The sequence below is a fragment of the Nanorana parkeri genome, unplaced genomic scaffold, assembly GCF_000935625.1.
Source record: "Nanorana parkeri isolate BGI_ZX_2015 unplaced genomic scaffold, ASM93562v1 scaffold154, whole genome shotgun sequence".
Taxonomy (NCBI): domain Eukaryota; kingdom Metazoa; phylum Chordata; class Amphibia; order Anura; family Dicroglossidae; genus Nanorana; species Nanorana parkeri.
Genome location: NW_017306422.1, coordinates 291,143 through 304,156, shown reverse-complemented (window position 1 = coordinate 304,156; position 13,014 = coordinate 291,143). Strand labels below are relative to the sequence as shown.

The following is a 13,014-nucleotide window of genomic DNA, read 5'->3' as shown; positions in this document are numbered from 1 at the left end:
TTCCACAAAACATGCTTGTTTATGGAAAGATCTTCAGCAGAAAGTTATTTGGGTGCCTAGACATTCCACTATATTGTGATGTCTGTGGGTAGTCAAATAATCAATAAGGGACCAATATTTACAGTAAATGAATGAGGGGTTAATTGCATGATGTGCAAGAAGAAAAATGCGGAACTTTTGATTCTTACAGCATTATTTGGTTTTACTTACCATATCAACTTCAGAAATACTGTCAAGACTTTCTACTTGTACATCCACACCAACAGGGATTGCTGGACCTGCGAAAATAATATTTGCACATAAATTCTTAGAATCAAACTCCTTCTTAGAATCCTTACCTACAAAAAATGTTTTTGTTACTGTCACTGTCCTCATTGGAGAGATCTCCATTACTTCATGTCCTTGTGCCACCAGGATAGGAAATTTGTGGAAACCTTTTCAGTGCATGCTCAATGATTATTTTGCGCCAATATGTGTTTTCAACTGTAAGCACATTTAAAGAACCACCTTGATGATATCTTTTAACCAATCCCTTACAACATGTGCCACACTAAGTTAAACCCAAATAACTAAATCACTGAAAAACATACAAATTAAGAACGTGTTAAATACATAGCAACCATACTAAGGTGGAAGACATATAAAAAAAGAAGACAACAGTGGGCACAAGAAGGAAGAGGGCGTATAGGGTAGAAAAGTAGCATAAAAAGGAAACACCATTACGAGGCGAGTCCTGCAACACTTAGTCAAAAGCAGCGGTCAGTATTTTAATAAAGGGTGGAAGTATGCCCTGACCAAGCAATTAAATACATTTGAAAAGTGTATCTTGATTCATAAGTTCATTCATAAATTGAATCTTAAAAAATACTGTACATCCAATACAGTAAACAATTACGGGAAGAATGATCAAAACAATGAAGCTAACTTTATCCACACAAATTTCTCTAATAAATCAGTTTTTAACCCCTCAGTAGTACTAACAACTTTGTGGGAGTTTTTAAGAAAATGGTCCCACAAGATATGGAGAAAATTAGAGTCAAGCCTGGATATATATCATATCATATAAAGAAGGGTATAAGGGAGTTGGAACAAAATAAGGAAGTGAGAAACAGATAAACAAAAAAGATCTGCGCCAGTGATGATGCAAAAAAAAGTGAAAAGGAGCTACTAAGCACTAAAATTATATCTGATATAATACAAAATATACATGCAATAATGTGCTGAGCTGAAGAAACAATCAAATATGAACAGTGAAATATACAACAATTATTATAGGCAGAACTCAAACCACATAAGATACACAGAGAGATAAAGTCCAAAAAGAATCAAACGATGTGGTGCAGATAACGAATCCCAACAATACGATGCAACGTGTACAAACAACATGAGCAGTCCTCTGAAGCAGACTTAATAGGACCCACAGAGTAGGTCTCAAGCGTGTTATCTGTACGATCGCGGGATTTCCCGCGATTCTCGTACGAGAATCGAGCAGTGTATGGGCACCTTTAGGGATCTGATGAGCGTATCTATGACCTGAAAGAATCTATTTTACACTGATACTACGGGCCTCCCCCTCCGAAGAAAGGATAACGCGCTTGAGAACTACTCTGTGGGTCCACAGACCCAGGTGAGCACTCATTTGTAATTTGTGCAGGTGAGCACTCCTTTGTAATTTGTGCATTCACTTGGTGGAGGTGAAGGATTATCAAAGAGTCTGTTGTCCTGCACACTATTAAGTCTGCTTCAGAGGACTGCCCATGTTGTTTGTACACGTTGCATCGTATTGTTGGGATTCGTTATCTGCACCACATCGTTTGATTCTTTTTGGACTTTATCTCACTGTGTATCTTATGTGGTTTGAGTTCAGCCTATAATCATTGTTGTATATTTCACTGTTTATATTTGATTGTTTCTTCAGCTCGGCACATTATTGCATGTATAAAATATAGAAGTGGTCATTAGGCCAGCTGATAAAGGGGAGCAATAGTGGTACTCGATAAAAAGTATTTTTATAAGAGATTGAACGAATGCTTTTAAACCAGGACACATATAAGATTCTTACAAAAGGACCCCACAACCTTTATCCCATACCTCAAAATCTCCTCTCTCTGTATCCTACCTACCTCATCAATCTGCTTATTCAAAAATACTTCCCCTTATCTTTTTTGAACCATCTCTTTAAAATATCAGACTGTTTCGTGAAATCCGATTCTTTAGTGCAATTTCTTCTTATTCTGAGAAACTGACCCCTGGGTATACTATGTAGCCAAAAAGTTGGGATGTTCAGATACCAAGTACCATACTCGGTACAAGTACAAGTACATATACTTTTCCAGCTCCAAGACTAGACTAGAGAATAATTCAAAAGTTAGGAGGCAGCTGTCATTTTTAAGGAGCATACAGAGCTTCTGGGATTAGTGCATCCTTGTTTTAATGTATGATTTATTTTTTATAAATATTTATTAAGGGATGCACCAATACCATTTTTTCAAGTACAAGTACTGATACTTGTCCAAGTACTCATAGATGTATCTATGAGTACTTGGACAAGTATCAGTACTTGTACTTGAAAAAATGGTATTGGTGCATCCCTTAATACATTTTTGTTTTGTGTCATGTGACAGTTTTTCTAAAACGATACAGACTAATGATTTCAAAATAGTTGTGGAGCGCCAGAGCCAGGTCCCAGCTGCAACCTCTGCAACCCTGGCAGTTCTCGTGAAAATGCCAAGTATCGGCACTGGTATGTGAACTGTTATCTGAACATCCCTACCAAAAAGGATGATGTCAACTCATCACCGGAATGTACCCATTTCTGTCCGTCTCATTAAAATAAGACATAATCGACCCTCTTCTACAAATATTTTAAGGTCCAAAAATTGTATCTTCATTTGAGGTATATGGTAGGTGAGTACTATATTCTTATTATTGTCATTAAGACTACCCAGAACTCTCTCAAGGCCTTCCCTACGGCCTCTCCAAACCATAAATATATTGTCTCTAAATCTTTTATAAATAAGGAGCATCTCTAGTTTCTGTTCCAATACTGTCTCAGTCTCCCATTTTAACATAAATGTATTTGCCACACCTGTCTTTCGCCTGTAATATTTATTGCCATATCAAAATTAATTTCTACTTAGGCCAAACTTAAGGGCTACCAGAGTAAATTCTTTTGGGAGTTCATCTAGGCCATCATTCCCTTATAGTAGCTATTTAACCGCTAATAGTGCCTCTATATGCTCAATAATTATGTACAATGAACCTACATCCACAGTAATCAAAAAACAATCCTGATCCCATTCTAATCCATCTAAAATTGGTAATAAGTGTTAATTATCCTTGAGATTAATGGTACTTTGTTGTATTAGGGGCTGTAGAAAATAATCAATATATTCCCCCAATCTACTGCCCATAGATCCTATACTGATTACAATTGGTCTCCCTGGTGGATTAATGGGATCCTTGTGTATTATCGGTAGATAATACACAATAGGGAGTCTACAATCAGAAGGTACCAAATATTTTTCTTCATTTTTATTTAGGATCCCTAGGTTCCTTTATTTAGGATCCCTGCTTCAAAGGACTGCTCATGTTGTTTGTACACATTGCATCGTACTCTGTGGACCCACAGAGTAGGTCTCAAACGTTTTAATGGAGACATGCACCATTCACAGCATGCACTGTTGCAATTCAAAGGGTGCAAGAAATATTTACAGAAAAATATATTACAAAACAGACACAAGCAACAATAAAATAAGAGGGTTTTACATGTGAAAAATGCTTAAGTGGGGTTTGTCTGTTTTTTCACTCACTGCAGAATTTGGATTAGTCCAATCTGATATGGCAAAGCCTCTGGCCCTCATAAATGATTTTTAGCATTTGCCAGACAACCCTTTATGTCCTGTCCTGTAGACTCAGTAGGCAGTGAGAGGATATCTTCCTAATGTGAGGGATATCCTTTCTTGGACAGCTGTCATGAAAACAGGTGTCCCATTGGAAGATTTTCCCCCTATTGCTGTTCTGGAGACAACTGGAAATTTTGAATTTACCCTCACTTTCATTCTCAGTGACATTGCTGATCAGAACAGTTAGATAGGGTTAAATCTATCAATTGGGGACGCAGACAGCAATAAAAACTTGACAGTGGTTCTAATCCCTTGCCACTTTATCCTAATCTAAAAAAAGGTTTTGCATTTAGTTATCAATGCCCTTAAACTTAATTCTAGTTGGGTCTGGGTCCTTATTGTTATGTTTCACAAAGTGTAAAGATAAACTATGTGTTTTCATTCCCTTCCTAATATTATTTATGTGTTCCCCAAGGCTAATATGTAGAACCTTGGTGAATGCATGGGCATTCTAAAAGATAAATGACAGACTTTGTACTGCAGAAAATAAATATGCCTATATGGTTTTTACCATTACCAATACAAATAAAATAATTGTCTTTCCCCATTGTGGTTTTTGGTTCTACAGGTGGTACACCTTTTGTACAGAAAAAAAACCCTATTATTGAAAGGAATCCTTTATAAAGGCTGAATGAGATTAAGGACCAGTAATTGCCTTAGACTGTTGGCATTTGGTAATACAACTGATAACACCTTTTCCTTCTTATGGGCCAATACTCTTTGAAGATTGATTTTAAATGATAGAACTGGGTGTTAAAGTTAGCAATACTGTCAGAACTATTGGGCAGAAAGGAATCAATGTCAAAGGCCTATACGTTATATGTTATTTTGCAGATTTGTATATGGTAGCCATTTTGTCTGCTTAATAGAAGATCAATGCAAGTTTATTCTTTCTTGGACAGAGACTTTTACATAGAAGAAGTTAGGAATGTTAGTATAAGCATTCTCAAGTTGTAAATTGTGGGGGTCTCAGACGCACATCAGTTAAGGATGGTGCCAGCCTATGTAGGTCAAGATTGATGACTTTCCTGCCTCCACAAAAGACAATGTACAGAGACTGGAATGTCTAAAGATTTTTTTTTTCTCTTCGCTCAATGAATGAATAGAAAAGGGGGCTTATTTCAAAGTTGCTTATGAAACCTTACTGTTTATTGCAGTGATAATAATTAGCAATAATGTTATTATATTATTATATTATATGCAGCATCTATATGCTTATGTTATTGACTGATTTCAAGTAAAATTGTATACATGTACTTTTATAATATCCAAACTATATTCATTATATATTGTTTGAGTGTACCCATTGAAATATATTAGTGTGTATTATTAATATGGGGTTTATATGTTAAGTGCAAAGAATTAGGTGGTGCATGCCAATCCATATTTTCTTTTCTTATAATGTATGGAAAACCACTGGGTCTTGAAACTAATTACCTCACTTTCAAAGTATTTGGAGAAGGATTGTTAAGTGCCCTGGCTTAGATTATCTTAAGGTTGTAAATCGAAGAAGAGACGGCCAGTCGGACAAGAGGTTGTCATGAGATGTTATTCATTACTATCTTTATGGGTTGTCCATAGCTTAAGTCAGAGGTTATCTTTCTACTCGATCTTTAGAAAATAGTAAAATTAAATTAAATGCTCCCAACTTTTATATAGAACAATAGTGCCCCCTGGTGGTGATTATGAGGGAAAGGTATAGGGTAAAATGATATATCTGACGTCATGGGTCACGTCAATAATCACGTGGAAGACCAAACCAAGCCCACATTCTAGGGGGGTAAAGGAGATGGCAGGAGCCAAGAGAGGGTCCAGATCCAAATTCCAACAAAGACAATGCAGTAAGCAAATACATTCTAAGGGTATAGGTCGGAAGCTGAGGACGGCTGTCCAAAGGGAACTGAACTAAAGAGAACCTGACCATCCCTTGTTTCTGAGCTGTGACCGCTGACTTCTTTCAGACAAATAATTATGATTTGAGATAATTTTTAACTGCAGTACAAATTATGTCTTTCAATCTTGGGAGATAAATATATACACTTGTTAAATACAATTGTATAATCTCCAGGAAAATTATTTCAGTTTCTAGTCAATGGTCTAGTCTGATATATATTGAATTAAATTGGTGGACATTGTTCTTTACTTTGAATATAGTCTTGGCTTATTGCCAACCCTGTGCATGATGGGACAAATCTTGCCCGTGCGCTGTTAAAAGTTTGAGTTTGTGAACATCTGTTGCTGGGAGAAGTCACATGTCAATTCTGAACCTTTTGTTTTCTTATTCTGTGAGATACTGATAAGCAACCCATTACATTTAAAAAGTCGTTTTATTTTGGTTACGTTTATATTTTGAATTAATATCCTGTGGTTACATTTTATGCATTACCTCGGTTATCAAAGTGATTGATATTATCTGATCCATATTCTTTGTTTGTCACCAATTATATTATATTTTTATTGTTATTTTGCACTGATTTTTAATTAATAAATATATATTTTGTATACTTTTGTATTCCTCTTGCCTTCAATTCAGCGCAAATGAAAGAACTCGTGTAAATTTTGATTTATGGAAATAAGTTAGGAATCTCCTTAATTATAGATCCTTATTTGTTTCCATAAACAAAAAACTGTATATCAGAGCAGTATAAACATTCTGACAATACCAGCAAAGTCAGACTTATTTGTTTCTGTTATTGTTAACCCTAATTTATTCCACCATTAAGATTCCTCTATCAAATCCTCCAACATTTGCAATCTGCTTGTCTAGGGCTTCACTGTCAAAACATCTTTCTAGAAATCTATGTTTTAATCTACCTGCCAATAGTAATCAGTTAAACTGTTGCAATTACATTTGATCTGCAAACATTGTCCTTTCAGACATCCACACACACATAGAGTGGTTATAAGTATTAAGTGAGAAGAGCCCATCATGGTCTGTGGCTTTAAAAGAGCATTTCTTATTATTAATAAACTAATAATTTATTAATTAACAAAATGTTAAATAAAACATATTAAAAAAAAAGAAGATGTAAGGAACCCACATATAGAAACAATTGTCCCCATAGGAACCACATGCGTATGTAAATGACAATTGCATAACCCATACTGGGTTATGCCACACATGAAGGAGTGGGAGGAATAATTCTAGAGCCATTTATGGATAGCTATAATCTGATAGACTGCAAATGTTTTAAAAGTGTCACCTATTTTAATATTGTACTGTTACTTATACTGCGTGTATGTGCACTAAAATTAGTTTTTAATATATAATTAATTAGATTTGAAAACAGTTACACCAATATTGTGGAACTTCCATCATTTTGTGCCATCAGGTGCTCTGCTTTAAGGACATATATGCAGTTCTGGGTTTTTAAGTCATTTTCAGTTCTTAAGTACACAATTTATTATGTGTGTTGAAATTTTTTTTTTCCCCGGGGGTTAAATGTAATGCTAAGGAGATTAAGCTTGTCAGGTTTACCTTAACATTGGATATGCGCTTGCTGTTTTTGTCCAGATTTTAAACAGATAAGTTAGCAATTTTCACAATTTATACTGAACAGGAAAATGGAAGGTGCAGTGATAATGCACCTTTAAAAAACTGTAATTTGTTGCTAATCAAGTGTTGTGTTCCATCTATTATATGTTTACTGCTATTGTGTTGTATGTTATTATTGCTGTGGTGTCTACTGACATCTAGTGGTGTGCAGAGCCATACCTACCTGTTTATTTTTATATTTAGTAGGTTCCTTGTCCTCCTCTTTTTGTGTGCTACGGTAGTTAGTACAGTCTTTAGCTAGTCCATCCCTACTTTCTTGTCTTACTTCAGTTTAGTTTTACTTTTCTTGCAGACGCAAGACTTAGAATCTCATTGTCTTCTTACACTTAACATAGACTGAAAAAACATAGTTTGTGTGCTGTACTTTGCGAAGTACACTTGCATTGGATTTAACTTCTGTGTCTTATTTGAGAGATATGCTGTTTGTGTATTCTGCTGAATCGGCAAGTGGCCATAGTGTCTGGACAGATCAAGATCTATGGAGGTATGTCCGTGTATACAGCGGCAGTTGAGACAGAACAATCAATTTGTTGTTGTCTGCTGAGGAAATTTATAATCTGATGAGGCTTTGGGATATAAATCACTGCACCTTGCATTTAGACATTTCACTTTACCCTACCATTTTAAACAAGCTTGACATTGAGTGAGTGTTTGTATTCAGAAGTTGAGAAATGTTTATATTTTTTTCAAATATTATATGTAAAATGTTTTATTGGATATTAGTGATTTGATTCATTTCATATTTTAATTGCTATGCTAATTTTTTGTAAGATTGTAGTTGAAGTCTGCATTATTTTTACTCTTTTAATGGAATATTTGTTGAAAGGTCATTTAGGAATATTGTATTTACAAGATGTGTTTATTATAAAGATGCAAGTTATTGTTTTGGTGATGTTTATGGATTACATCAGCTCTCTACATCTTGCTTGTTCAGAAACACCAGCCTGGAATTGCATTACCATCTGGCAGCCAAGAAAGGAAGATGAATTACAATTTCTAATCCCAGAGGTTATAAGAAAGGAATATAGTCATTAAGCTGTTATTTTTGGAATGCTTTAAAAGCAGTGAGATGCAGGAGACTGCAAATATATGTTACTGGCATATATGGTCCCTTTGGCAGACTTGCTAACATAGCAAACCGCACAGACTGTCAGTACCGGATAGCCTCTCCTGATTGCATCAGAAGTCTTCATTTGGCTAGCAATGGGCAACTACTACATTTCACCAACAGTGCTTCCATAACTTAGCTATGCATAGCACCTGCACAATATATATATAACAATTGAAACTGATAACAGTGCAGCAGAGGCAGAGTACACAGGAAGTTAGGAGCCCTCAAGATTTCTGGCAGGATCAGCAGGTAATTTTTTTGGCACTTATTAAAAAGACAAAACAAATGCTTTTAGTGATATATTTAACAGAGCTTAAAGGAGCAAATAGGAGAAGTTAATTGTCATGGTTCACATACAGTTAAAGAACAGATGCATTGCTCCTTGTAATGTTATCATACAAGTCCTAAGCTGTGGGGTTGATTTACTTAAGAAGTAGAGCATGTTCAAAGTGAATGTTCATTTAGCTTGGTAAATAAGTTGAAGCTATAGAATGAGGTATAGAAGAATAAGATGTTTACTTTGAATACCCAAGTATGTGCAAAAAAAAGACTGAATTTCTGCTTGCATATGGTTAGATGGTTGAGGTGGACATACATTCACCTTATTTACTAAACTAGGTGAATATTCACCTTGTTAAGTGAACAGCCGATTTTACTTCAGTAAATCAACCCTGTGTGTAGTGGGGGTTTACATTATACTTCATGAAAAAGCAGGACCTACAGTTTCAAGTAGGGTGAAGGTGGGAATCTGCTTTACATTCTACACTCCAGAACCTCCCATAAATATTGTTTAGATTGTGCAATTAAGGGGTCATGCAAGGCATGTGAATCCATATCCCTTTGTTACTAATTTCACTGTTTAGCAATGTGTATTCATCCTGAAATACAGAAAAATCACATAAGAACGGTGTTTGCAACATGAGGTATACTAAGGGCCCTTTCATGCCACCAAGCTGCACTAAACACACGGCTGTTGGTGTGCATTGCTGATGCACCGATTCCTGCTGATCCCCTGCTGACGCACCAAACTTTATTGAAATGTCACCAATGACATTTCATTCAAATCTATCGGCACAGCGCAGTGCGGTGTGGCTGTACTGCGTCCCACCACACTGTTTTGAAAAATGTACAGCATGCCATACTGTTTTTCAGCACACAATTATGTTGGTGTGAACTGTGTCCATTTATAACACGGCAAATTGCCTTGTCTATGTGTTGGGACTGTGCTGGAAAAAAGCGGCCAACGCAGCCCCAATACTCCTGGTGTGAATGGGCCCTTAGACACATATAAAGACATAATTTATAAATGGTATGTATGATCATGCAGAGGAATCGTAATAAGATGACTGCACAAACCCTTGCAGAGCCTGAAACAGCTGTATGCAATTTGGACTAAATGGCTCAATAACTCGACATAAAGGAATGATTTACAACTATCTTGAAATTGGATAAACTCCTTGTTTTTCAGATTAAGATGGCATGTAAATACCTTCTGTTTTAAGGATGCTCCACTGTGCTTTGCACTGGTTTAGTGGTGGGCTTTATAGTTTCTTTAACTCTACCTCACCATAATCTGGGTATACTTCTAAGTGTATAATTTCAAAGTCCACATTTGATTGGGTATCTGCCTTTATATTTCCATGCATCATAATATCGTCTAAGTTCTACTACTCCTTATCTGTGTGTTTTAATATTTTTCAGATTTCAGAAGATCACTCAAAACTGACGTACCTCCAAAGCCAGGTCTCATGGTGAAGTCATGGTCATCTATTCGGAGAAGCTGTTCGGATTTCGTTAAAGGCGATTTTGTGATATCTGGACTTCTTTTAAAAACTGGACTGTAAAACACAAACAAGAATCATTTAAACAAGAGCTCAAGTCTAAATCTCTTATTGCAGCTTAAGTCTAAACTTTCTTGTACTACTGTTTTTTTATAAGCGTTCTCAGCAAAAAACAACAACATCATGTTATAGGGAATGCATAGTTGTTTGTAGAATGCATAGTTGCACACATATTCTTTCTGTATTCAAAAAAACATTTTTGTCCAAAAAAATAAAACCTAAAAAAAAGTTTTGTTAGATAAATATTAAATATTGCATATCATGCAGTTCGCTATTCAGTCAACCAGTTATGGAAAAAAAACATAATACTTTGGACATGTGTAGTACCCAGTCCCTCCTCCTTATCCGCTGCTCTCTGGGGCCATTTACTAACAACTTGAAATGATAGCTGGCATTTGTTTAGTATCACAGAAGCAAATCTTGCTGCTTCTGCATAAATTAACACTAGCAGAACAGTGTTTGCGGTTAGCATTCCGATAAAACAATGTTATTATTGCTTCATTGTAACCTCCTGGGTTCATTCATAGCAGATCAAAGGAATGACTTTTGATCTTCAACTGACATCGATTAAAGAATTCCTGCAAGCAAACAAATAAAAAATAAACTGGTTTAATTTAAAGCCTTAGTAACACTTAGGGGGTTATTCACAAAGCAGCTAAAGGCAGCCGAGTAAATAACCCAGCCGAAGTGAAGTGAGCCGAACAACGTTCGGCTTTTCACTACGGCTCAGTACGGCTGATACATGGTCTGCATGTTCAGTTAAGCCGAAGTGCACCAGATGTTGGATCGGCTGAGCAGAAGCTCTTAGGGGCCGAACAGCAGTGAGTGAAAAGCCGAATGCTGCAGAGGTACCAAGCAGAATAGAAAATAAGTGTCAAGAATGAAAAAAAAGAGTTGAAAAATTATTTGTAAAATGTAAATAAATAGGAAAAAAAAAATATATATTTTAAAGAAAAAATAAGAAAAAAAAGAAAAACAATTGGGCGGAGTTACCAACTGTTTCCTATTGGCCAGCACCTGCCAGAGTCTACTAACAGGTCCTGGTCAACGAATAACTGGTTGGAGCCCGCCGAGACGTCACCGCCGGCTCTGCCCAGTTGTTATTGTTTAATGACAGATCAGCATCCCCAGGTCATTTGGGGACGCTGATCTGTTGTTACAACTGGGTGGAGCCAGCCGTGAGATCACAGCTGTGTCATCTGCATTGAGATCGGTCAGCTTCGGCCGACCTTTCGCCACGCTTCGGCTGTCACTTCCGCTCAGTCGAGCCGAAGCATATGCCTTCGGCTCCGGTGAGCCGCTCGGCTATCTTCGGCAGCTGTACGGGCAATAGTGAATAGCTCGTACAGGAGCCCTTTGGTTCGACTGAACCAAAGGGCCCCATCGGCCGAAGAGAGCTGAAGGATCAGCGGAAGCTATGGCTGTATCTTTCGGCTCCATTGTGAATAACCCCCTTAGCGAACACTAATCAGAACTGGGACCTTTCACTCCCGAGCTACTATTTGGCTGCTGGTTTTTTTCTATTTTTTTTTACCTTTAATATTGAAACCTAATTTTTCATCTTTGAAATGTATCATTAGTAACGCATTTTAAAAAATTGCAATTGAAGTAATAGAAACATTATTTCAGTGACATTATAAATTAGACAAATTAAAGAATACTAGGTGCACTTTGTAGTTACATAAACCCTTGGGGCATATTTATAAAGCAGTGAATGTGACTTTCACCAAACATTCACTGGAGATGAATCAATTAAATAATGACAAAGTTATAGAATCAACAGACCCATAACTAAAATAATAAAATTGTGTTGGTCCATAAGAGGTTTACAGATGTAAGAGCTTAAAGAGCTTAAAGCGGTTAAAGGATATTTACAGACATTTTTGTTTTGAGGAGTGAGTGTAGCCACCTCAGGATGGAGGTGTGTTTTTTGCAGGATTACCAGGTATTAATAAAAGGAAACAAAAAACAAAAAATGCAGGACTGGTAAGCTTTAACCACTTGAAGTCCGGTGTGTTAAACCCCCTTCCCATCCAGGCCATTTTTCAGTATTCAGCGCTGCGGTACTTTGACTGACATTTATTCCGTCATGCAACGCTGTACTAAAATAAATTGTATACCATTTTTTGGGGGACAGATAGAGCTTTCTTTTGGTGGTATTTAATCACCACTGCGGTTTTTATTTTTTATTATATTAAGGAAAATTTACAGAATAAAAAAAAAAAACCTGTTATTTAAAAAAAACAAAAAACTGTTTCCCCTATATTAAATTCTAAAACATTTATTATTACCCAATTTTTTGGTAAAATATAAAAGAGGGGATCACGTCGGGTAAAAAGGCACCAAACATGCCAAGCCTTAAAATTGCACACGCGCGTGAAAAATCAAAAAACTACATTACCTAAAATTGGCCATGAGCGATGCTTTAAAAGCTTTTACCGCTCATCAGTTTAGTGTTATCAGTGATTGATGGCCCTAAAATGATTGCTCTCATCCGAAGTTGGCGGCGATGTGTAACATGTGTAGCGCAAATGTCGTTTTCGTGCGCTGACACATCTGACGCACATTTACGTTTATATGTGCGTAAACAAAGGGGTGGAC

The 13,014-nt window shown here is 36.5% G+C and overlaps 1 protein-coding gene across 1 annotated transcript in view; it reads right to left on the bottom strand.

Annotated features, from left to right (window-relative positions):
* LOC108785305 (gamma-aminobutyric acid receptor subunit rho-1-like) overlaps positions 1-13,014 on the bottom strand; it is a 60,031-nt gene that overhangs the window by 16,009 nt on the left and 31,008 nt on the right. Inside the window, exons 3-4 of the mRNA XM_018554349.1 lie at positions 10,304-10,410; positions 211-278 (exon numbers count right to left, since the gene is read on the bottom strand). Coding sequence (XP_018409851.1) covers positions 211-278; positions 10,304-10,410 — 175 coding nt within the window. The remainder of the gene's footprint in view (positions 1-210; positions 279-10,303; positions 10,411-13,014) is intronic.